The sequence below is a fragment of the Urtica dioica genome, chromosome 3, assembly GCF_054948205.1.
Source record: "Urtica dioica subsp. dioica isolate 48M chromosome 3, U.dioica_male_clone48M_v1_H2, whole genome shotgun sequence".
NCBI lineage: Eukaryota > Viridiplantae > Streptophyta > Magnoliopsida > Rosales > Urticaceae > Urtica > Urtica dioica.
Window position 1 is genome coordinate 48,647,964 of NC_142758.1, and position 27,886 is coordinate 48,675,849.

The following is a 27,886-nucleotide window of genomic DNA, read 5'->3' on the forward strand; positions in this document are numbered from 1 at the left end:
ACAAACTCCGTACAAATAAAGCACAACAGTGACAAGTTATCTTGAACCAGTTATCGATGTAGATCTCCAAGGTAGAGATATTGATTCGAGAATAAGGTCGGCGTGTAGTAACCTAATAGTACCAATTGACCTAATGAAATCCTAAGCGAATTTTATCAGAGTCAATAATAGAATTTTCGTGAATTAAATCGATCAGCAAATAAAATCCGATCGTGTATTTCCGAAAATCTCGGAACTAAAAACATAATACTTTTAGTTCAGTTTGCGCAGAACATGTCGCATGATTTGTGCAACTCGGATCTTGAACAAGTAATTACGCGTTGTCTTGAACAATCTAGAACACACAGTTTTGCCAAATTAAGACCATACCAGAGAAGCAACGAACACAAATATATAAGTTAAGTTGAAGTTGATATCTTTGTATAGTTAAGTGAAGTTGAATAATTTTCTTTGACAATGGAAGCTTAATTATGTATGATTTCTTGGTTGCTTGATCTGCACGTTACATGCAAAAGTAAAATAAAAAGATACGCACGGAAATAGAACATGACTCATTTCTCTTCTTTTGATTTTACTAGAAGTGACTAAAACCTACCGTTGTTGAATTTTAAGTCATCATCTAATGTGCAAATTCCACGTATTATGCGTACAAATTAAATAAATAAACTGGCGATGGAAAAACAGATGAATAACCAAAAAAAAAAAATGTTTTTGATTAAATTATGATAATCGATGTTGATTTTTTTTTTTAGAGAGAATTAAAGAACTTAAAAAATGAAAAGTAGATAGACAAATAATTATGAAAATTAAACTTAATTATTTTTTTAAATACATGGCAAAGGGTGAGATTGAAACTCACGTCAAATAATTTGGCTATTTTTTTAAACTCTTTTAAACGTAGGCCATAACTTACAGCCTTGCAGGCATAAATTAAAGTGTCTTGTCAAAAAAAAAAATCACTAATTTATTAAAGTGGGCCATATTAGGCAGATTCCCGCAAGTTTATACTTTATACAAAGAGGGCAAGCAATCGATAGTCATAGTCAAATAGACTTACATTTGTTAAACAACGACATGCAGAAGATTTCAACCAACGAGAAAATCAGTTAAAAACAGATTTGTTAATCTATAAGAGGACGTTAGTTAGTTCTGTCATAAAATGATACAAACAAACACAAGGCCACACAAAGCTTTATTTATTAATTTTCTTTTTCTTCTTTTTGGTGAGAGAGAGAGAGAGAGAGGTGAGAGATGGAAATAGTGTCATTAGTTCCAATATTTTTGTTGGTTTTGTCAGAAGGTATTCAAGTTGGTTTGATGATCTTAAGCAAAGCAGCTTTGGGCGATGGAATGAGCAATTTCGTCTTCATTTTCTACTCCAACGCTTTCGCTACTTTCCTATTTCTTCCTTCAGCATTACTCTTCCTCAGGTCAATATTAATTTTTTTTTTTTTTTTTTCATTTCTTTCATTCTTTGAAGCCATGGAAAAAGTGACAAAGTCTTGAACTTTAATAAAAATAAAAATAAAAATTAATATGGCTGGTATATGTGCAGATCATCACACCGTACAACTCTCACATTATCTATCCTTGGTTGGTTCTTCTTGCTTGCCTTACTTGGGTAAGTTCTGATTCTCAATTTTGATATAGTTTTGTTAATTTAATTATTATATGAAGTGTATCTTAAAATCAAGTAGTAATGATAGGAATAATTCATGATCTTATAGACTTTATTGCGTCAATTTGCGTTCATTTATCTTGAGTGGGTTCTCTCAATGATAGCAAGTTTATAGTATAACGAAGTTCTATCTTATCTTAAAATTAATTGGCAATAATAAATATATGTTTTATATGAACATTACAAAGTTTGTTCATTTCTTTAGTGTATTGGATCATTAACTACTAACGATCTTTATCATGAACAATCTTGATGATTAAAAGTGCTATCAATAAATAAAAAATAAAAGAAAAAATAACTAAAATAAATTGCTTATTTGACTTTCGAAATTTTGAAATCTCGCAGTCGAGGAAAACAACTTCTAGGTGAAAACCAAATTAAATCAACTAACAAAAAAAATTAAATCATTCAAATTCAAAACTTAAACTTTGAAGGTTAATCTTGGAAATATATATAAATAGAACTTAATGATGGTGTATACTGATTAATATTGATTGTGAACATGGGAAAGCTGTAGCAAAATAAGAGAACTTGATGACTGTGAACATCATCAATCAACGATGAAATGACCTTAAAATCTACACGGATACAAATCCAATCAACTAACGCAAAAATTTACTCATTCAAAATTAGGTGCTACGTAGTACGTATTAATTTAAGAGCTGTAAAGGTATAATTTTTGTTTGCCCCACAAAGCTTAGAAATTATTTATGGCATGTGGTAGTGCATTTTTAAAACTAATTGCGAAAATAAGCTTTTACTACGAAATAATTTTTCTAATTGCAAATAAAACAAACATAGACATATATGCATATTATTATTATTATATATGTGTATATATATACATATATAAAAAGTAGAGTACGTTTTTCACTATTCATTATTCTACAATGCATTGACAATTTTATCCTTTGAAACTTTCAAATTACATTTATGCCATTTTAAAAAAATTACAAAATATGTCATAATGGTGTCCGTACGAAATTACCCTTAAAGAAGATTATAATTACACTAAATGGCACTGACGAAAAATAATCCAGAAATTTCTGGATTGCTAACGTCAATGTTATAAACTATTACATTTTGAGTACTTAATTAATTAGAATAAAAGGCTATTTGTTTAGTCTGATCTGTGTTATTTCTTTTAGTTACTAAGCAGCTTATAGAAGACTTTATAATAAGTTGACCAGTGCGCTGGTACAGGTGGTTTTCTATTTTTTTTCTTTTTCCTTATACATTGTACCTACCTAGTCATTTGAATGTACTGAGAATCAGAATAATATCATTCCCCTAATTCGTTTTCTCTCTCTGGAGTTTTTCTCTCATTTCTTCATCCTTTCTAATATGGTATCAGAGCAGTAAAGCTCCTTACCTTTTCTCATGGCTCGCGGCGGAGGAAATCAGAATACCGGTGGAGGATATCAGAATAACCAAACTAACAACCGCTTTGGTTCCCTGAACCCATCGGGATCCGTGAATACGATGGCGGAGCAGTCATCTCTCTCTGATTCTGGAAACCCATTTCTCCTTCACAACAGAGACCACCCTGGTTTGTCTCTTGTCAGTCATCCACTCACCGGCTCGAACTACCATACCTGGAGCAGATATGTACGTATGGCGTTAAATGCGAAGTTCAAGCTCAGATTCATAGATGGATCTATCGTTGTGCCTCCGTCATCTGACTCAAACTACGGAGCCTGGTCTCGCTGCAACAGTATGGTCACCTCCTGGCTACTCAATGCTCTGTCGAATGAAATAGGTGACAGTCTTCTCTACCATGAATCTGCTCAAGCAGTTTGGGATGATTTGGCAGCTCGCTTCCAAGAACGGAACGCTCCTCGTATTTTTCAACTCAAGCAAAAACTCCAAGGCCTTTCACAAGGTACTTTGGACGTTAATGGGTATTACACCCAGCTGAAAATCATATGGGATGAGCTGAAGAACTACCAACCAGTAACAACCTGCAACTGTGGAGGAATGTCGATCTGGATGCAATACCTTGAACAAGAGTACGTGATGCAATTCTTGATGGGTTTAAACGAATCATTTGCAGCGATTCTTGCTCAGATCCTCATGGCAGATCCAATGCCACCCATTGCCAAGGTCTTCAACTTCGTCGTTCAAGAAGAAAGACAGAGAAGCATTGGGGTTTTCTCATTGCCCCCGAATCCTTCTGCGTTCTCCTCTCAATCGCAATCTTAAATCCCATCTCAGCCTTCGATGGTATCTGTTGGAAAATTTTGATCTGAGAAACCAACTTGCACCCACTGTGGAATTGTGGGACACGTTGTGGATCGCTGCTACAAGCTCCATGGCTACCCAACCGGTTATACACCACCAACAAGATCCAAGTCCAAGATACAAGTGAGTCAGGTGGGCTCCCTTCAATCCAACTCGCCAGGGATATTGTCATTGCCACATGCTCAGTCTAAAGCTCATGTTGCTGCATCACCACCGAGCACCGCCTCATTCCTCTTCCCAAGGATCGCTGACTTCGGAGCAGATTCAACAGTGCATTGCCTACTTAAGCTCGCAATTCAGTCATGGTAACCACTCCAACCCTGATGATTCATTAGCCTCTAATCCATCTATGTCTCATGTTTCAGCCTACAAAACTGAGCCCCACTCATCTCCTTCATCATCTGGTAATCCTCGAGTCACCATTTCTCGCATCCCTTCCTCTATTTCAAATAATTCTTGGGTCATTGATAGCGGTGCTACACACCATGTTTGCCATGATGAAACTTTGTTTTCTCATTCGGAACCTTCACCTTACTATGTCCATAGTCTCCCTAATAGTCAATCAATCAGAATTGCTCGAATTGGGACTGTGACATTATCTGATTCCATGTGTTTGGAAAATGTGCTTTTTGTTCCAACCTTTGCCTTCAACCTTCTTAGCATTAGCTCACTTACTCTCAGCCTTAAATGTCGCTTCATTTTTTTATGATTACCACTGTTTCATCCAGGACCGTATTCAGGCCTTGACGATTGGGAGGGGTAGAAGACACAACAATCTCTATGTTCTAAGTTTGGGATCAGATGTTTTAAATTCTCCTGTTATTGGTTCTGTTTCGTCTAAGACCGATTTATGGCATTGTAGGCTTGGCCATCCATCTCTTGTAAAACTTCAAGTCCTTAATGACATTTTGAGAATTACAGGATCCTTATCTCTTTCAAATTCTCATTGTTCTATTTGTCCTTTAGCAAAACAACGTCGATTACCTTTCCATAGTCAAAATTAAATGTCTGAAAATTGTTTTGATTTGATACACATTGATATTTGGGGTCCTTTTCATATCCAAACACATGAAGGTTTTAGATATTTTGTTGCCATCGTTGATGATTGCAGCCGAGTCACTTGGGTATATCTCTTACGAGCAAAATCTAATGTTGTTCCCATTTTTAAAAACTTTTATGCCATGGTTCTCACTCAATACAACACAAAAATAAAATCAGTTTGTTCAGACAATGCACCTGAGTTATTTTTTCATGATTTTTTCTCATCTAAGGGAATAAACTCCACTCATTCATGTGTTGAAACCCCTGAGCAAAACTCTGTTGTCGAACGAAAATACCAACACATCCTTAACGTTGCTCGAGCCCTCAATTTTCAGTCAAACATTCCTCTACAATTTTGGGGGGATTGTATCCTTGCTGCAATATACCTCATAAATCGTACCCCTTCACCCTTATTACACAACAAATCTCCGTTTGAAATTCTTCAAAAGAAAACCCCGGCCTATACTCATCTTCGTGTCTTCGGTTGTTTGTGCTACGCTTCCACACTTCATAATCATCAAACCAAGTTTAGTCCTCGTGCTCGGGATTGTGTTTTCATTGGATACCCACCTGGATACAAGGGTTACAAGCTTTTGGATATTGAGTCACACCAAATTTTCATCACTCGCAATGTTGTTTTCCATTAGCACATTTTTCCTTTTAAATATGTCCATGACCATAGTGATTCTGATGCTCTTTTCACAGACCGTGTCCTTCCCTCAATAACTCCAATTGATCCACATTTCTCTTGTCCATCTAAATCTCCGGCCACCACATCTCCTGAGCCAAACTCACCTCATTTACCTATCACTACCCGTCCCTCTCGAGTCTCACACAAACTTGCATATTTATCTGATTATCATTGTTACTCGACATCCACTCCATCATCCTCTTCTTCCGCTGTCGCTCCTCTTTACCCCATATCTGCCTTCCTAAGCTACCATAGACTCTCACCATCACACCGAGCCTTTACCTTAGCCATTACCAATCACATTGAACCCGAACATTTTCATGAGGCTAATGAACATCAAGTTTGGCGTGATGCTATGTCTAACGAGTTGCAGGCCTTAGAAAGCAATGGGACTTGGAGCATTGTTAGTTTGCCGGACGGCAAACACCCAGTTGGTTGTCGATGGGTATACAAAATCAAGGTTCACGCTGATGGGAGACTTGAGAGACGTAAGGCGCGATTGGTGGCCAAATGGTACACTCAACAGGAGAGCGTTGACTACTTCGACACTTTCTCTCCCATCGCCAAGTTTGTCAGTGTAAAACTCCTTGTCTCTTGCTGCAGTTTCTGGCTGGACTCTATCCCAGCTAGATGTCACAAACGCCTTCCTCCATGGCGATTTGAATGAGGAGATATACATGACTCTTCCTCCAGATTACTCCGGTCGTGAGGGGGAGATTCTACCACGCAACGCTGTTTGTCGCCTACACAAATCTTTATATGGATTGAAACAGGCAAGCCGACAATGGTTTCAGAAATTTTCCAACACATTACTTCAGATCGGGTTCACTCAATCTTCAAATGATCATTCCCTTTATACCAAAGTCCATGGTAATACCTTCTTAGCCTTGCTAGTATATGTCGATGATATTATAATCGCTAGCAATGATCAACTGGAAGTTGATTTGTTGAAGAAGACTTTGAGTGAAAAATTCAAAATAAGGGACGTGGGTGCGTTAAGATACTTCTTAGGTCTCGAAATTGCTCGATCTGCAAAAGGGATCTCTCTCTGTCAGCGAAAATATGCCCTCGAAATTCTGAATGATACGGGTCAGTTGGCTTGCAAACCACAATCCATTCCCATGGATCCAAACCTGAAATTATCACAAGATGAGGGTGATTTACTGGAAGATCCACTGCAGTACAGGAGACTGATAGGAAGGCTGCTCTATTTGACCCTCACACGACCAGATTTGTGCTTTGCAGTGAATCGTTTGAGCCAATTCATGGCAACTCCACGCAAACCACATCTTCAAGCAGTTTTTAAGGTGCTTCAGTATGTCAAAGGCACGCCAGGTACATATCTTTTCTTCCCATCTGATTCTGCTTTGGAATTGAAAGCATTCGTAGATTCCGATTATGCAGGCTGTCAAGACTCTAGACGTTCGACTTCTGGTTTTTGTGTCTTTTTTGGATCATCTTTGATATCTTGGAAATCAAAGAAACAGACAACAGTCTCGAAGTCGTCAGCGGAGGCTGAATATCGTGATATGGCTGCTGTAACCTGTGAATTGGTTTGGTTAAAGTCTTTGCTTCGTGATTTTCAGATTGATCACAAATCCCCAGCTATCCTGTTTTGCGACAATCAAGCAGCGTTACATATCGCTGCAAATCCCGTGTTTCACGAGCGCACGAAGCATATCGAGGTGGACTGTCACATAGTGAGGGGGAGAAGATACAAAGTGGCCTCTTGAAGACTCTACATATCAAGTCAATTCACCAACTGACCGATATTTTCACCAAGGCATTACATCCGACACAGTTCAAAACGTTATTGAGCAAGATGGGAATTCTTGATATATTCTCTCCATCTTGAGGGGAAGTATTACATTTTGGGTACTTAATTAATTAGAATAAAAGGCTATTTCTTTTAGTTACTAAGCAGCTTCTAGAAGACTTTATAATAAGTTGACCACTGCGCTGGTACAGCTGGTTTTCTATTTTTTTTTTCTTTTTCCTTATACATTGTACCTACCTAGTAATTTGAATGTACTGAGAATCAGAATAATATCATTCCCCTGATTCGTTTTCTCTCTCTGGAGTTTTTCTCTCCTTTCTTCATCCTTTCTAATATAAACACAATAATTTGCAGACATTTCTAGACTGTTGAATCCTTTTACATTCCTAATTCCTTACTCTATATATAACTACCCCACCACATCCATTGTCGCTCAAATTGGTAAAGAAAACAAAGCAGAAGCCGACAGTAGTATCACGCCCTAAGTTATTTTTTCATGTTCAAATAAAACCTTGAACAGTATCACTTCCCTAAAACCTAATCAACACTTCCAACTATATGCCTCCCAAATCGTTGAACAACCTTAGACTTATAAATTCACAACATTTCAATACCACAATATGAGAAAGAAAAAGAACCCACGGGAAGTGAAAGAGAACCCATAAATCTAGTTGTATAGTGCAAAACAAGAACACCGATAATCTAACCGTCTAAATCGAAATATCTAACGGTTCGTATTTGAAGAAATAATCGACCAAGATCGTCATTTGTAAACGACGTTTCTTACGACCCAAAAAAAAGATGATATATGTCGTTTCTTAGATTCATGGTTCAAAACATGGGCTCGAATATACGGGCCTGATACAAAAATAAACTTTAGTTCAAAATTTATTTGAAAATTAAAATTCCAAATTAGAAAAATTAAATAAAAAGAGGTGTATGTAGTAAGAAAAACAAAATACTGAAATAACTAGAACTTGAATAAAATACATTAACAATATTTAATTGGAAAATAAACATTGAAGATCTATACATTATGTTATTTACGAATTTGAGAATTTATATTTCAATTTAAAGTCTAAAATATTTATATTTTGAAAAATGCAATATATTTTTTTAATGATTATGCCTACTTACACTCCATATTTATTAATTGAGTTGGATTGGAATTTTCATATTATTTAAAACTTAGAAAAATTTAATGCAAATAAAATATGGTATTAAGAATAAAATAAAAAAAGAGTGATATAAAGAATTACAGCACCCACAACAATTTACCAACACTCAATAGATCTGAAGATGTGTTTGGAGAATTATAACACATTCATCAAAACAATTAGTTTTTCAGTCTGTCGATCGTGCACGTCTAGAAACCCTAAAAGCCTGAATAAGTGTGTAAGAGCTATTAAAAGAGAAACGCACGGCTTTTATAGTAGCAATATCTCTAAAAATCTATATAGGGCATTTTTTACCCATACACGCGCATAGAATCAATGTAGAAAGTCATTTGCAAAACATTCTGACAGAACGGAAAATTTGCCAGAAATGCATACCAGTGACAGGGACAAAATGTCTCAGCACAAGGTGCAACATGATGCACGACATCTTTCCAAACTAACTTGCAATAATAATAAAAAAAAAAGCCAACAATAGACCGTATCAACATATACGATATCATACAAATCCCCGATTAATTTCAGATTCTTTAACGCCAACGTGACATAATGATCTTACTTTTGAAGTCGAGCAATGAACAGTCGAATTTGAGGATGAGGCGCGAAGAGTTCCGATGACGAGGAGGTAAAAATAAATTTTAATTCATTGCGATACGACTCTAAGGGCTCGTTTGGTAGGAAGAATGGAAACATGAGGGGATGGATTTAGTGGGATGAAATAGAAAAGAAAAGAAAGTAGTGGATTATAAGTATTAAAAAAGTTGATTGGTATAAAAGGTGGAAAGATTAAAATATATCCATTCATTGTTTGGTACAATTAGAAAAAAGAAGAGGATGGATGATTTTTATTATATTAAATTAAATACATACCCTCTTTATTATAATATCTTCAAATGTCCACTAAGAGGATATTATTGTAATATGATCAAAATTGCTTTGTTACTTTGCATAATCCATCCAAATGTGGAAGGATTGTTTTTTGGTGGGCCCCACTAACATGAATCCATCCCTCATTCTCTTTTTTTCCTTCCTTCTTTGTTACCAAACAATGGAAACAATAAATCCATCTCTTACAATCCTTCAAATAGTTTCCATCCTTCCTATGTTCCATCCTACCAAACACAGCCTAAAGCGCTGTCCAAGAAAATGTGTAGAAGATGAAAAAGCGATGAACCTAAAACATACTCAATAGCTTGAACTCTTGAGATTCTCATCTCCCCATACTTTTTTTGAAAAACAAATTTCCAAAAAAATAACAGTAATGTTGGCAAAGCATTTTAGGGGGATTTTGAGTACATGGATGTTTCTTGAAGATCAAGTCTTTTAAAGTCCTCATGGGACAGAATTCTATTTTTTTTAATTAATTATTAAAACGAATAGCCTATACAATCATTACAAAGAAATCAAATAGCGAAATATACGAACATTAGGAGAGTGAAACTGCAGAGATTTGACTTCATTCCACGGTTTGGAATGTTTATGGGTGATCTGAATTTGACTGCTTTGTGTGTGGTTTTAGTTGTGTTGTTCAGTTTTTGGGCTATGCGGGGATTTATTATAGCTCTCCAACTCTTTGCACAGCAATGCTAAACCTAATCCCGGCTTTTACCTTCCTTCTTGCCGTTACTCTAAGGTTTTTGCTTCTTTCTCACTCTCTTCGGATAAAAATTTTTGTAGTCTGTTTATGCAGTGTCTAGAGTTGCTTTGGGGTTTAAATTTTCTTATTAGGATGGAGAATTATGATAGGAGAAGCACAATTAGCCTCCTTAAGACCATCGGAACCATTGCTTCGCTCCTCGGGGCGTTCGTCGTGATTTTCTACGACGGTCCCGCGCTTTCAAACGCGTTATTGTACTCTCCGAGGCTCTTCTCCGAGCACTCTAATTGGCTTTTGGGAGGCTTGTTTCTCTTCACCGTCGCCGTTCTATCTTCGTTTCTGCTTATTATACAGGTGTGAGAATATGTCTGAAAATAATAATCATAATAATAATTATGAAAAAAAAGACGTCTTTTTAGCCTCCGGTTTTTCGCAATCAATATTCTGTTGCTGCTTTTTCAGGCTTGGATCCTCAAGAGGTGCCCGGGGGAGATGGTCATGGTGTTCTTCTACAGCTTCTTCGTCTCCGCTCTCTCGGCAATGGTTTGCTTGGTCACAGAAAGAGACCTTGGTGCTTGGAGCTTGAAATCCAAAACCCGGCTCTGGTCTGTCCTATACTCGGTAATTAATTTGAAATTTCAGTTTAGCCGATGCTTAACATTTTTTGGATTCGTCTTTTAAAAACTTCGCTAATATCGAAATTGTAAACTGTGATGAGTTTTGAGATTTCGGTAGCTCTTTGATTATTGAACAAGGATATATGTATACCCGGGTAGTTCAAGAGACCTTTGGCTCTCCTGTTACAATCCTGGTTCAAATATTCAATTTATTCCTTTTATAATCTCCTATTTATAGATTAATACAACCAGTGGCGGAGCCAAAATTTGCAGTCAGGGGAAAAATTTGATAACTACTAAATTTTATTGGGGGTGTATAAGAATTTTTTTTTTATTAAGTGGGCAAATATGAAACAATCATGTAAACTTAGGTTAAAAATGTAAACAAAATATGGGCAAAATTTTACCTTACAACCCTTAGCTATCTCGACGAATTATTATTAGCACCCGACACCTAAAATCTTATCATAGTCACTAGGAATTTTCAACTTTTTTTTTTGTTTTGTTTTGTTTTTGCATCATGATTCATGAGGTATTTAACTTGTTACCGCTATAGGGATCTTTTGGGTCTGTATCCCAAGCCTGGATAACTATATGGTGCTTGAAAAGAACCGGGCCTGTTTTCGTGACGACGTTCAAGCCCCTCGGAATTATTATTTCAGTTGTCTCTGGCGTTGTATTCTTCGATGAGATATTCTATCTCGGAAGGTTAGATTATTCCCATACTCTTCCGGTATTTCTTAGTGCTATTTGATAGTTCACTTCATTACACGATCATCGTGCGAAAAACATAATTCGGTCGATAATTCGATACAGATTGCTTGGAGCTTTGATCATTATCGCGGGATTTTATTCCGTGCTTTGGGCAAAAGCTAAAGAGGCTAAAATCGAAATAGAGAGCCTAGAGTCGAGTACACACTGTGCACCTCTCCTCCAAAACCGCATCAAAGAGAACAAAGACATTTTTCCTTAGAAGCTAACATTATGTATGTATTAGAAGATTTTTATTTATTTTTATGGAAATGTATTGTTCTCACTTATGGTCTATTAAGACCTTGGCCCAAATCAAAGTTATTCTAGTTTTGGGCAGACCAATCATTGTTCAGTCATATTGAACATTCTTGAGTATCCAATGGCATAAAATCAATTCGATCCTAAAAAAAAAAAAATTGCATAACATCAAAACACAAGACTAATACTATAATCTTGTATGGAGTGAGTTATGACCAAAAAAAAAAATATATTACCAAGAGCATATTTATTTTAGTATGATCGTCCAGTATATATATTCTTTATTTTTCATACAAAACCAATTATATGAAATAATGAATAAAAATATATTTATATTTTGCATGATAAACGTAATGTGATTGAAAATTCATCTTAAGCAAATCTTGTTTTGTTAGCATATGAATATCACACTTTTTGTATAAAAAAAAATTGCTTGGTCCAATCTGCTCACTCGTTAGAATTTATAAGCGAATGCAGAAAAAAAAACTCGATAGTTGTTTTTATAAATCACATAATTGACCTTTTTCATTTTTTAATAAATAAATTAGTGAGACAAGTAAACTAATATTCAATCTCCTCATTATACGACGCCTCCGTTTATGAGGAGGCAATTTAAAGCATGATGAAATGTCTGGTTGAACATCTTGAGTCCATGTGGTATTTCTATAGAATTTTATCCGGAGATGTTTATTTTGTCGTTGCGTTGATCCTCTTTATTTTAATCTAATTCATTTGACATTTTGTTTTCATGAAATTTAGTTGCATATAATATTGATTGAAATTAGGATATCTATTCCAAATGCAATTAACAATGTTGTTTTCCTCTTTGTAGGGCCATGAACATCATGGGAAGCATGATCATAAATATAAGCATGAGGTTATGGATGTATATACAGTTGAATTTCCACATCTTTTTGAACTATTCAGAGCTGCTTCTATACACAACTGTATATGCAAATGGTCAGCCTAAATGTCAGCTAATAACGAGTCATGAAATAATTATTGTGTAGACATTTTTACAGTCGTCAAGGAATAAAAAGATGTTGAAATCCCGTTTATATGTAAACACTTATAACTTGTGCTTAAATACAAGTATTCGATTGCTTAATACACATGAGATAAATAATTATATATATAACCACTATATTCAAAGTTTTTTTTTTTTGAGAAGTCACTATATTCAAAGTTATCAAGAATGTTTACAATTCAAGTCTTTTCATTTTTCGGTTTATTATTTGGTCCAATGGCATATTTTCTTACAACTCATGATGTGCTTTTGTAAATGAATGAGCTATATAGGAGCAACTCCAACGCTATGCTATGAGTTGCTCGTTATGATACATCATCTAAAATAATTTAGCTTATTTAATTTCTCTTCCACATCACTAATTTGGCAATTTTTTTACAAAAAAAAAAAAAAAAAAATTCACTCAAAGTTGACAAATTTTAAAAGTTGCCCACTTTAGTCCAACTTTTTTTTTTTTTTTTTATATAGATAGTTTTTTAGGCCTTTATTTTTATGTAAGAAATAGAAACATGAAAAAATAGGAGTCTAATTGTATATAAAAAAAATTAATTTTATCAAAAGAATTGAATAAAAATATTTTTTGGGATGTAACATATAGATAGAGAAATAAATTTTATTTTTTAAAATTGGTTCAATTATTTTTATTTAGATATCTTATTTTATTAAGGGGTAAATATCGGCGCTATCAACAAGGCCTCGTCGCCCATATTATGAAGCACCAAGCGTTGCCACAATGCACAACGAATTGGGCAACGAATAATTTAAATCTGGGCATTTGGAGAGAACGGAAATTGCACTTTTATTATTTGGTTTCTTTTAATCAGGATTAGAAGAAACACTTTTGGTCACTAATGACCGAAAATTCTGTATATATAAAACCGGAAATTTTACGTTCCGCTGGTGGATATATCCACTTATAATTAGTATTGGAAGAAATTCCTTCAGAGTTTTATTGGGCATTATACTCTACATGGAGCAAAAAATTTCCACATCCAATCTTTACGGAACTAGAAGTTCTATGAAAGTGCACAATAAAATAGAAATTGGAACTTCTGTTCAGTTTCGATTCCGCTGCCCAAATTTAGCAATGATCAGTGCGTTATTTTTGTTGTCCAACTAAGCAAGAGCACCTCTAGAGGTGCTCTAACAAGTAGATATTTGAGATTTTTTTTTAATAAATATATTTTGGACTTATGAGTGTAAGAGTTGCAAATATGTGTATTTTTTATTAAGAAAAATAATTGATCTTTTTTTTTTCTCTGTCCAAAGAGCCGTTTATCGAAGAGACAAGAATGAAAGAGCTCTACAAAGAACAGGAAACAAAAAGTGGAAACAAAATGCTTTACAAATAAATCAACCAAATAGTCGGTGAATTTTATAATGATATCAAGCTCATAAAGTATCATATAAATAGTAACATGATAAACTAAGAAACAAGGGAATTGATGAGAATTGGTATAAGTATGGAAATTCTATGCTGACATGTTTGGGGCAAATTTTTTAAGCCATCCTCAAAATTATGTAGTACTATCAAAAAGAGATAATTAACTAATCTTTGTATATCACTACTACAAAACAAGGATTCTACAACGCTTAAAAATCGTTGTGAAATGATTCTACAACGCTTGTCAAGCGTTGTAGAAGCTTCTACAACGCTTCAACATCCGTTGTAGAATCCAAGAGGTTTCTACAACGCTTAAATATCCGTTGTAGAATCCAACTTTATACAACGGATATCTAAGCGTTGTGGAACCTCCTACAACGGTATACATCCATTGTGAAATTTCTAAATAATTAAAAAATCCCCGCCGCGGCGACATATAATTTTCGCCGCGGCGAGATTTTTATACAACGGATATTATATCCGTTGTAGAATCAACTCGCCGCGGCGAATATTACACGTCGCCGCGGCGGGAATTTCGCCGCGGCGACGTCAAATCTTAGCCGCGGCGACATGATTCTACAACGGATAATTATGTGTTGTATGAAGGTGGTGAATTTTTTTTTAAAAACTCGCCGCGGCGAAGAAAAATGTAGGAGTTTTTTTAATATAATAAAAATGATATAAACGTCTCTCCTTATCAGCTCTGACTCGTTGATTTGTAAAATATTTACTAGAATTTGGAAGCCTTTTGAACATAAAAGGCTATTACAATATTAATTAATCCAATGCAATACCAAATAACATATTTGTTCGTTAAGAATAATTTACTTAATTAGTGGTCGGCTATGTTAGACAAAGCATTTTTATGATTTGTGGTTGCAAAATAGCAAGCACAACTTGCATAATGGGAGTCAAAAAATCTTATGCAAATGCAATGCATAGTAATCAAAGTATAGTCTCTAGATTAGTTTAAGCTCGGGAGTCGTGACATCAACACTACAAAGTCCAATTATGAAAAGTATATATATATATATATATATATATATATATATATATATATATATATATATGCCTGGAGTCAACTTCTTCAGCTTTTTATTTATTTATTTTTGGTTATTAATGTCATGACTTTGGTCATCACATCAAAAGCTTTTTGTATGGACGATGTTGAGCGAACAATAAATGATCATGAGAATACCTCTCTACCAGTGAAAACTAAGTAATTAAGATAAGTCTCCCAAACAAAAAAGGTCTTCAATTATCATTGTCATGGTGCAATGTCTTTTTAGAGTTGAAATGTAGAAATTTAATTTGGCCCACCAAGTCTTGGAATTTCTTTTTTAGTGCAATGTCGACAAATCTTTTTTTAGGTAAAACTCATAGGTACGTAGAGAGGATTTAATCATTTAAAAACAGAAGCGTGCTAAAAGAATTACAAATATCGAAACAAACAAAAATCAGGGATAAACAATGAAGCAAACTTCATTACGTCATAACCCATGAAATCCATATACAAAACATAATTAGGTAAAAAAATTAACTGATTTTAATTTTGGCAATCAACTTAGAGGAGAGAAAGGCCAAATCATTCATTAATTTTGGCAATCAACTTAGAGAAGAGAAAGGCTAAATAATTCATGTGCTTAAAAAATGCTCTTGTACTTTAATTGGCGAATTTGATAATAATAATGAGAATATCGGGTAAAGGTGAAATATCCACAAAACATGTGATATACATGAATTACATTCTTTAAAGTTCTCTAAAATCCTTACACTTATCATTCTATTTTTCTCCGAAATTAATAAAACCTAATTGAAATTTCAAAATTCTCTCATCTCTCTGACCAGTCAACGACCATGATTTCCACAAATTTAAATTGTTTTTATCTCATTAATCCAGAAATAACATTTACATTGAGGAATTTTAATTTTATTTAAATAACTCCATAAGGGGAAAAAAATATAAGAAATTATCATACAAACAAACTAAACAAATAGACTAATTGAATATTCGAAAATGTGATTTAAAACTTTTTGGCTAAATTAAGTATTAATTTCTATTGGATTAACTTGACATTCTACTTCAAGTTCATGAATGCATAATTTGATATCATGGTCAGCCAAAAAATAACTATATAGATTGGCTAGGAAAAACATGTTGAATATAGACGGATAGTCAAAAAACATATAAACAGCTTTTAGGCGAGTCATTTGGCTGAGTGATTTGCTCGCATGACGCTAAACTAAAAACAAATAATTTTTAGAAAGATATATATAATCAGCTGGTTTTTTTTAATTAACTAATCAAATCCCATAAAGTTGCATCAGCATCTACAGGCTTTTCCTTTTCAACGGAGTACGCAAGCAATCAACTCCGGATGAAACACATTAAATTAATTGATGAAGTATTAATTTAATAAGAAAAAAACTAATTAATAATTTGTAGCGTCATGAGACTCATGACTCATGGTTAGTTGTTTTTATATACTTGGATTAAAATTTAAAATGAAGGTGAGCTGAGAATTCGATTTACGTAGGCCCCACCGGTTTTTAACAAGCGGCCACAAAGGCCTGTGTGGGTCCCCACCTAATTTACACTTGAATTTAGATAGCCACACATCATTAGAATCCAATTTTTACTTATTTGATTAATAGTTAAATTCCCAAAGTTTTAGGTGTGGACCAAATAGCTGACACATTTGGGAATAGTTAATAAATGGAGTACTTAACTCGTATCGTATGGCTAGCTTTTGGAAGAAAAAAAATATCTGATCATTCATTTACTACAACATGGACTTTTTCTTTTTTCCTCATAAAAATCTGAGGTTAAGATTTAAGATAATACGTAAATTTGAAGCTAAATTAGCACTAATCCTGTTTTATATGTCACTTTAACTTTTTCTTACATAATTTTAATATATTATCCTGTCATATTAATAACCATCCGTGAGTACCAATTTATCATGAAGTAGTGATATGATTTATAAATGGTATATCCGTAGGAGATTTTTTTTTAGATTGATCTCATTTCCATGGAAATAACTATAAATTCACCGTACGAACAATAATTTATTGCTAAATTTTTTAATAGTACTTGTACGTGCATGTTTAACAATTAATATTATTGCTCTGCCTGTATAGTTTGTGCCCAAGTTTAATACATTCGAATTTTTAAATACTATAATTAACAATAATTAAAAAAAAAAAAACAGTGGCGTGCGTTAGTATTTTTTTTTTCTTCTTTTTTTTTTTTGCTATTACAAACTCTCATTTATTCTAATGTAGAGAGAAAACAATATATGCAGAGACAAATTAGCATGGAAATAGTCACGACGGCAATAATAAATAGTTAGAATACAAGCACAAATAAAAATTAAGAAATAGTTAGAAGACGAATGAAAAGATAGCACGCGCAGATTTGAATATTTACATAAAATACAAACCGTTTTTTTCCTGTATATAGTAGACTAGGTATTGATTAAACGAAGAAAGGGAAAAATAAAATTATGAAAAAACGTCACTCACAATGTTTATAACGATGCATCAATTTGATATATGATCCCTGAAGTTTGATTAAATTTGTGTCCAAATGTATGTATGGACATAATTTGATAGATGTATCGTTATTGTATATATTTGTGTATTTTAATAGACTGCTTTAATGGAAGAGTTAACCTTAGGAAGGTATCGATCATAAATTAAATAAAAAAAGGTAAGACAATTAAATATAACCGAACGAAATAATTATTTTGATACCCCTTAAGATGAGACCCGTTGCCAAATTTATCCCAAATTTAGAATTTCTAGCATCCGTTTCCCACCACATTTACCATATCCATAATTTTCCTTCTTTTAAAAGTGTAATATCTAGTCGTATAGCTTTTTTATTTTCCCCCAAAAAAAACTGACTTTTGTATCACTGGTAGCCCATGAGCTTGTCACTAATTGCACTTTGCCCCTTGTTTTGACATTCGCATCCGCTTAAACTTTAGATTTTGTGTAGCGCGTTAAGATTTGAGCCCAAAAATCCAACCTAATCATAAAACAATTAAATCGCAAAAATAAATTTAACACACATATTTATACTGGTTCATCCATAAGGCAGGAGCTATGCTGATTTTGCCGCCCTAGATTTCACTAATAACCTAAATCGGGAATTGTGTTCACAATCTCTCTTGCGCTCTACGAAGAACTTCGACGCACGACTTATATATAGAGAAAAAAACTATTGCCTAAGCTTGAAATTCTCAAAATACCATCGATTAAATACACTTTATATTTAATGTTTTTCCGAGAGAGTCCACCCATTATCTAAACAAGTCGGATAACACGCATTTATATTTAAATGGGTGCACGTATGGGTACATGAAGTTTTAAATCGACCCATTAAATTAATAAAAAAATTACCAAGATATCTTCTTGTCATTTTAACTGTTTGTAACTACAAATACCAATTTACTTTTAGTATTCTCACTTTACATGGTATTTACTTATTTTATTATCACTTAAAATACCATTACCGCTACCACGTCGCACTTCCAATCTTATTAGTATATCGCATTTCGTCTGTGGTATACCACAGTATATTTGACTAATATCGCATGGTAAACCGCAGAAAAAAGGTATACCACGGGACATTTCATAAACAAATAAATTAAGAATAACATTATCTGATAAATTATATTTACATATAATATATTTAATTTCTTACTACTAATAAAAACATTAGAATTATGATTGATATAAAGTATTTATGAGTGAAGTAAAAAAAAATTGTGTTAGGGTATTTACAGTAAATTCACAATTTAACATATAAATTTTGGTAAATTTATGGTAATTTGCAGTATTTGCACGATTTTTAGAGTATGTCCGCTAGTGTACTTCGGAAAGAGAGATAACGCCCGGGATACATGCGCGGTATTTTGAACCTTGTTTCAGACGGGTAACGGATATAATCAATTTGCACACCCGCTTATCGACGAGTATCGCTGCTATGCAACTTAAGAGAAAAGGTTAATATATATGGATTAACATGTTTTTTTTATAACGGTTGCGGATATTAAAATAGATGCATTTAGTACTCGTTGTCATTCTTAAGAAGCGCACAAAGAAATTTTTTTAGAGGAGGTATATATATCATACAATTTATTTTATATTTGTATTATACAATTTTATACCAAAATAAAATCAATTGTAGTATTGAATTTTGAAAATTGAGGGAGAATATGGCCTTCTAACCGTCTCACGAGAGAGTTTACGAGTTATTTTCTTTCATTTCGTTATTCGTTATTGATATTGTACTCAAGTAAGTATGAAGGGCACAATTTAAAATCTTTAACGGTGAAACTCTAATTTGAAGAAGAAAAGAAAAGTAGTCAAACTAGAGGGGTTATATAAAATAAATTTTAAAAAAAATCATGTGTCGTCATAAAATAAAAGCTAAAAAAAATGAGAGAGAACACACGAGTAGCGACTTCTCTTATCTCATCCCACAAAAGTAGCTTCCAAACGCATTGAAGGGCTACCTTTTTTAGTCGTTGGGTTAAAAACGTTTCGTAGCTTCACGCCTTGCATTATTTAAACACCTAATCCCAATTCTCTCATCTCTCATCTCATCTCTCAACGTTGCTCCATAAAGAAGGGACATTGACACATTTCATTAATCCCTAGAGATCAGATAGAGATTAGTTTTAGTCTCTCTTAGAGAGAGAGAGAATATATATCTTTGTGTAGGGAGACTGGGAGAGTATATGATATGATGAAGATGATGACGTGGACGAGACCTAGGGTTTGGGATGTTTTGCCATTCGCGTCAATGGTGACAATGGAAGGTTGTACAATAGCTTTGACTATCTGGGCTAAGACTGTTCTCACAAATGGAATGAGTCCTTTTGTGTTTGTGGTTTACACTCACACTCTTAGCTCTCTTATCCTCATCCCATTTTCCTTCTTTTTCCACCGCAACGACAGGTTCTTGATTATATCCCATATTCTTTCTTCTTCTCCACAATTATATATGTATATTTTGTTTATTATTAGTTTTTTTGGAATTTTTCTTATTATTATTGGTTTTTCTTTTGCAGTACTGAGCAACCACTCTTCACCTGGAATATGTTTTGGCGTGTCTTCCTCATGGGTCTTACTGGGTTTGTCTCATTTCTCTCTCTCTCTCTCTCTTACAGATACATACATACATACATACATATATACATATATGTGTGTCTGTCAGATGTCATGCACAATCACGTATTCGTGATAATATTGCATGACTTGCTCACATATATAATATCGCCAGGAATGAGTTCATCTGTAAATAAATAATAACACTGTAGATTTGTTTAATTCAAGGTTAGATAATCATTAAAGGTGTGAAATTAATTAGAGAATAAAGTTGTGAGATCTCTCTCTCTCTCTCTCTCTCTCCTAGCGATTGGGAGAGCTACAATAATCCAAGCATATCAAAAAAGGAAAGATTTTTTGTCAAAAATAAAAAATAATTAAATTTATAAGGAAAGCTGTTTTATTGTTTTTCGAAGAGCCAAGTGGTGATCTTCAGATTCTGAGAATATTGATAGCTTGAGGTTATATTCAATTCGGAATATTCTGGTACCAGATATAATTAGTCTTTCCCTTGGCCCGCAAAAACACAGTGCAAATGTGCAATAATCAACACCACATATACACACCAACTTGATAAGCAATTGGCTACATATATTCCCATATATATATATATATATATATATATATTAATGTATATATATATATATACACATCTACTTGCTTGGTTTCTATTCTGGTAGGGTTCGTTATTTAAGTAGGCCATAGCTCATATTAATATTTAATTTTTTCATGATTACTCTCAAGTAAAAATTAGTACAAAGGTTGTAATTCTTACCTAATTATCTGGATTATTGTTGTCCGCTTATTATTGGTAGAAATGATTTACATAGAAAACCTACACACGCAACAGAAAAACATGACATACTCGTACTGCTTGTGATTAGCTAGAAAGTAATTTGAATATTTTTTTAATCTAATTGATGTGGTTTAATTTTTTTAATTTTTTTTTTGTAGGATAACAATTCCACAGAATCTTGCATTTATGGGACTGGCTTTCAGTTCTCCAATTGTTGTTTGTGCAATGGGTCTTACGTTCCCTTCTCTGTCCTTCATCGTTTCAATAATACTCAGGTTTTACTTTCTCAACTTTTTTATTATATTTATTTCTGTATATATAGAGAATATAATATTTGACATACCTAAATAATTAAATTTAAATGGTATTTACAAAATAGTCAAACTTTTTTTTATTAAAGACTTAGCTAGTGCCCACAATAGTTAACTTAATATATTACTCTAATGATAGTTAAGAGAAAAATAATATATATACAATATAGTAAAATAATTTAAATATAATGTATTTACAGAATAGTAAAAAAAAAATCAGAGTTAATTTATAATACTCTAGTGATCGTAGTTTTCCTTAGAGTAGTTAAGTGATTGTTTGAGGATATATTAGAGATTATTGGAATTGTTTTTTTAACAAATTTAAAATTATATTATTTGATTATTATTTACGAAAATAAGTGGCTTACGGTCCGTAACGTGTAGGAATCTATGGAAACAGTTTGGACCAAAATTCCAACTCTAGCTTCAACTTTCGGACACACACACACAAACATATATATATATATATATATATATATATATATATATATATATTGACTCTAATAAATATATGAATAGTTATAAAGTCATTTCTCACCGACATGCGTGTATATATATAAGGCAATTCGATGATATTAGTGAGCACGTACGCACATCAGTTTAATTTATAAAAGTTGACATTTATATATATTTTTAATAATAATACCCCGATCAGCTCTTCTCTACATAATATCATCCGGATCAAAAGAAATGGTCGTGCATGGAAATCGTAAAATCTGACAATTAGCATAATAAGTCCTTAACATATAGTGATTTCGCATTCTGGTCCCTGAAATTATTTCCTTTGACTACTCTATCAGAAATCACCCACAGAATAATATGTACGACTTATGAGTAGTCGTTACTTAAAGTAATTCACTCTGATCTTTCCACACAAAAAAAACAGGAAGACGAATATAAATTTGGGAAGCTCAAGCTTCGTGATAAAAGTGATAGGAACGATAGTGTGTTTCATGGGAGCAACAATGGTGGAGCTATACAAAGGCCCTATAATAAGACACACTTCTTCTTATCATCTTCGTTTGTTGACCACAAACAAGTACTTGATCTTCTCTTCACCAACTCACGAACATTGGATTCTCGGAGGTCTTTTCTTGGCAGCTTCTTCTCTAAGCGTCTCATTATGGAATAATATTCAAGTACGTACTCTTACTAAATATATATGTACATTACATTTATTCTTTTTTGTGATGATACTAAGATAATTGTTGTACTATGATTTTATGGCTTTAGATGGGCACGGCGAAATTATATCCGCAACCAATGAAAATCGCGTCTTTTTACAGCGTGGTTGGGACGGTCCAGACCGCGGTTTTAGCTTTTTTCGTGCTCGAGAGAGACCCAAATGCTTGGAAACTAGATGTTAGCATGGAAATTCCTCTCATCATTTTAACGGTACGTAATACCCAAAAAAAAAATGCCATGAATAAGTACGTACTCCAAAGAAATTTACTACAATATGAAAAACCCTAGCTAGTGTATATATGATTTGTAATAATACATATACGTGTATAAGTATATCCCATATGTTCTTTTGCACTGGCTGTTGATTAATGTAATATGGAATTTTTTTTTTTTTTTTTTTTTTGTAGGCAACGTTCGTGAGTTTATTAAGAAGTTGTGTGCACATGTGGTGCATGAAAATGAAAGGTTCATTTTACGTACCAATGTTCCGACCGTTCGGTCTTGTTTTTGCTTCAATTTTTGGTACTAGCCTCCCACATAGTACTCTTCGTTATGGAAGGTACGTACGTACATTATTATTACTGCTATTACGGAACCTCTTTTTTTTTTTGGAAAATAATGTTCTCTATGGTATTTTTTAAACATTTTATTTTGTTTCACATCGAGCATAAAAGATATCAATATTCTAAAACGCCAAAAAAAACTATGATATAAGTTGAAAAGGACTAAAGTAAAAATCTTTAATTAGTGTGTGTTTGAATTCTTAATTTTTAATTCTTCTCCGTTTGATCTTAATTGAGGTGCTATAATTCAAGTGCTTATTTTCTTAGACATACAAAGTGTTAAATTGCAATTAAAGCAAAGCCAACATTACAGTTAAAATGTCAATTTCCAGCTGTGGTTGAAAATTTAAAAAAAAACAAAAAAACAAAAAAACAAGCGTTTCCGAGCTGTTGAATCTCATTTATTTTGACAAAGAAATGTATGAGATATTTTTTTTTTGTTCCAAATTAATTTTTGACCGTATTTGTAACCATTTTTTTTCTCTCCTGCCACATATTTTTGTAGTGTGATAGGAACAGCAATAGTAGCATTGGGATATTTCACAGTAATGCATGGACAAATGAACGAGGATGAATCGTCGTTACCAACTAAAAAACAAATCAACGGTGATATTGAGAGTGGTGGGTCTTCTGAGGAATACAAAGTGCCTCTCTTGCAAGACCAGGCTGACGTGGGTGTGTGAAATATATATATCTACACACGTATATATTTCACTACTTAAAGGGCAATGAAGAGATCAAGGGAGATTTATTTTGGTGGAGTATTTTTAAATAAAGCAAAAAAAAAAAGATATCTCTCTCTCTCTCTCTCTCTCTCTCTCTCTCTCTCTCTCTCTCTCTCTCTCATCATGTGTGTCTTCATATGTAAATATATGCCATTTCACTTTGATGTGATTTGGTTTATTTATTTTTGAATGTTTAGTGCATTTTGATATTTTAGTGGAAAAGATCAAAGCCGACTTTTGAGGCTTTTTTTTTGGGTGTGTACGTGTAATTTTGTGTTCCTTTCGGTTGAAGATAGAAATGTTATGATATATTTCTCTTTTTCGATTAATAAACTATGCTGTTTCCATTTGTTATTCCAAGCTAGAACGAAAGTGATTTTAGGAAACAATCTTTTCTTTTTCTTTTCTATTTTACGAAAAAACAATTCTAGACCTAGCTCTCATGGAGCTTTTTCATGATATTGATGTCTCCTAAAATCAATATTGGTTTTTTATTTAGTCTATTTTTTAAAATAAAAATTTCCGTAAAAAAGTATAAAAAAAAAATATATATATATATATATATATATATAGCCGATATATATATATATATATATATATATATATATAGTAATTTCAAAGTCAAAGAAAAGGAAATAACTTTTTTCTTTTTCTTTTTTAAAGAAAACTAACAGACATGCATATACAAGTTTTCGTACGTGAATTAAGTATGAAAGACATCATTATAATTAAGTGAGCCAGCAATATGGTAGCTTGTGTTGTCCTATCAAACATGTATAATGGTTCATTATTGGTCCAATATGTGAAAGTGAATGATATATATCAACCACATATAAACTCACTTTGACATAAGCATATTCACGGCCAGAAACAATTACAAAGTCCATATTGTGAAACGTCCCTCATATTAATATCCGCATCAAGACCTAACTATTTTCTTCACAAATACGTCTCTATTAATAAGCTTTTCCGCATCGATACAGCTGTTGAATATGGAGAAGTTAGTTGTACTTATTTTCCAATTTTTTAGTTAATTTATACGAGTTATAAAATAGTAAAGATTTCTTTAAAAAAATTAGTGAAATAGTTAAAATTGTAATTATTATGAAGTGTCAATGATTTTTTTTACTCTCCATATATTTGTTAACAACGATAAATTGATCATATAGAAAAATATCACTAAAAATTCTCAATTTTTACCCTATTATAAGCTGGAATTAGGTAATGAACACTCATTAATATTTTGACTAAGCTCTCTCTCTCTCTCCCTCTCAATTGACTTGAGTACCGTTGGAGTGTCCACATCATAAACCCTGAATGTGCCCGATCGTTCACGGATTACTCTACTCAGGCCCGGCCTTAATAGTAGGCGACTTAAGCCACCGCTTAAGGCCTCAATTTTTAGAAAAATAATAAGTCCAAAAGAAGGCCCATTTTGAAAAGCGGCTCATGTCCATGCTTTGACTGCTCTCTCTCTCTCTCTCTCTATGCGTACCCTCTTCTTTCTCTCTGATAATTTTTGTTTTGCTTTTTTACTGCTCTCTCTCTCTCTCTCTCTTATTTACTGCTCTCCTCTCTCTCTCAAACATCTTTCCTTTCTATAATAAAAAAAACATATTTTCTTCCCATAAAACAACTACTTTTGTTTTGTTGTACGTGCTCCAATTTTTTTATTTATTTAATTGTGCCTTATATTTACTCAGTTTTTTATATTAGAACAAAGTTCTTTTTTTTTGTCACTAACAAAATTTCTAAATTTCTATTCTTCCATTCCAATGTGTAAATGCTATTTTCTTTTATATGAAAACTGAGGTTTGTATCCTATGCTATTTTTTTGTGTATATGAAAATTGAGATTTGTATCCTATTATTATTCCATATTGTTCGATCCTATCATTTATATAGCCAATATCCTCATTCTTTAATATTCACGTCACAAGTTTTATAACATTCAACTTTTTTTTTTTTATAATTGCTATTATTTATTTATTATAATGAGTTTAACTGTTTAATAAAACAATGCACTAATAAGTCTATTTTTTAATCTTTATTTAGTGTTTTAATGGTTAATATATAATTTGATTAGTTTCTTTTATAATATAATAAGATAGTTTAATTTGAAAATATGTTTAAATGGTTTAGGTATTAAATAATAATGAATGGACTAAAATGTTACGAAATCAATATATTATAGACCAAAACTATGCCAAAAAAAAAAATTGTAACCAAAATGCTACAATGATGTAAAATTGCGGACTATTTGATTGAAGAAAATTAAGGCCTAATTATTGATTTTCGCTTAAGGCCTCACTATGTCTAGGGCCGGCCCTGACTCTACTTAATTAAGATGATGTAGCAATCTAGCTAAATTAAGCTTGGTCATTTGTAAAATAAACATAATTTTGAAAATTCTATATAAATAGCCACTGGACCTATACAGTCTATTAGATATGACCTAAGTTTCATTCTTTTAATTTGGAGAATAAATTTTAAATACTGATAAAAGCCAATAAATCCTAATCAGTTTTCGAGCAAATAAAATAATCAGCCATTCACACGGTATTTGATAAAGAAAATTAAAAATGAAGCGAAAATTCAAAACAAATTACTCACACAAAAACAGATCAGTTTTTATAAAACAAACGCCTTTTTTTTTTAATAAACGAACAATTCAAATATTACGCTCATTCATTTTGTTTTTAAAATATAAAGTAATTGAGTTTATAAACAAACAAACAGAAAAACAAGTACTATTAAAACATGATTATTTGTAAAACAAACAAACCTCAATAATTTCGTTTTTAAAAGAAAAAATAATTATTACAAACAAACAAATCAGTGATGCATTTACATAATTATTTGTAAAACAAAGAATCCAATAACTACTCTCAGATTTCATTTTGAAAACATAAAATAAATTACGTTTATGAACAAATAAATCAGTACTGCATGATCATAGAATTTAATATTCTTTCCTTTTTAATTGGCTAGTCAATCTCATATTTCTTCTCTTATTATTCTCTCTTAGTAATTGAATATTTTTTAAAAAGAATCTGCTGCAATTAAAAAATGAATCAACTAAAATTTTAAAATAAAAAAGGTCCAAATAAATGAAGAACAAAAATGTAAATTTTATAAACAATAACTTTCTCATAAAGCTAAATGGCTAGTTAATAATATGAAATTATAGTTTTGTGAAAAACTATGATCAATAGTCAAAAATACTTTTTGGAACAGCTTAAAGTCAAATGAAATTTGTGAAAAACTCGACATATGTTTGTAGAAAGTTAAAAAAATCCAACTAAAAATATAAAAAGAAAAGGCCTAATAATGCATAAGTACACAAATTAATTACTGTTTAATGCATTGTCGCATGCATTTATGTGGTGTCCTCTAAAGCCAGACGTCAACGGAATTAATGGTTGAGAACTTGAGTTAAAAGAACGTAAAATTGGTGTGTTGGTTTTTTTTTTTACAAAAATTACGTAAATAGTCGACTAAAACATTTAAAATTATTATATAGTTAACGTTTCATAAATTTTAGATAAATAGTTATAAAGGTGACGATCTAATAAATGAAAATGACTATTTAGGTCTGTAAATATATAAAAGTGATTATTTACTTAAAATTTATAATTTGTTGATTATTTAGCAATATTAAACTAACTGTAAATGTGATTATTTAACGAATGTATCATTTTTTTCTACTTTGATGGATGTGATCTTCACGGACCCCATATTTTTCTTTTATTCAGATCTTGCGAGTTAGAAAAAGATGGACTGCATAAACATTACCATTTTGAAACAACGTAGATATTTTTGGTACGATAGATTTTTCGGAAGATTGTAAGTGGTGGAGTTTAATTTGGAAGTGCGCTTAAATCTAATCGTATCATAAAATATCTTAAATAATAAATAAAAAAAAAATTAAGCTATTCTTATGTCTCA

General features: G+C 32.6%; 2 protein-coding genes across 2 annotated transcripts; both read left to right on the plus strand.

Annotated features, from left to right (window-relative positions):
* The first annotated feature begins 1,109 nt into the window (after positions 1–1,109).
* On the plus strand, positions 1,110–11,966 carry LOC149403389 (WAT1-related protein At3g28050-like). The gene is made up of 7 exons (XM_089608217.1): positions 1,110–1,430; positions 1,556–1,621; positions 10,123–10,236; positions 10,332–10,554; positions 10,663–10,821; positions 11,374–11,525; positions 11,634–11,966. Exons 1-7 carry the CDS (start codon positions 1,252–1,254, stop codon positions 11,788–11,790), a joined length of 1,050 nt encoding a protein of 349 aa, XP_089464343.1. The 5' UTR covers positions 1,110–1,251; the 3' UTR covers positions 11,791–11,966.
* A 7,588-nt stretch (positions 11,967–19,554) lies between these two features.
* Positions 19,555–24,227, plus strand: UMAMIT36 (nodulin MtN21 /EamA-like transporter family protein). Its single transcript, XM_089608788.1, has 7 exons — positions 19,555–20,209; positions 20,323–20,385; positions 21,314–21,430; positions 22,353–22,605; positions 22,700–22,861; positions 23,059–23,210; positions 23,720–24,227. Exons 1-7 carry the CDS (start codon positions 19,995–19,997, stop codon positions 23,895–23,897), a joined length of 1,140 nt encoding a protein of 379 aa, XP_089464914.1. The 5' UTR covers positions 19,555–19,994; the 3' UTR covers positions 23,898–24,227.
* Positions 24,228–27,886: the final 3,659 nt, after the last annotated feature.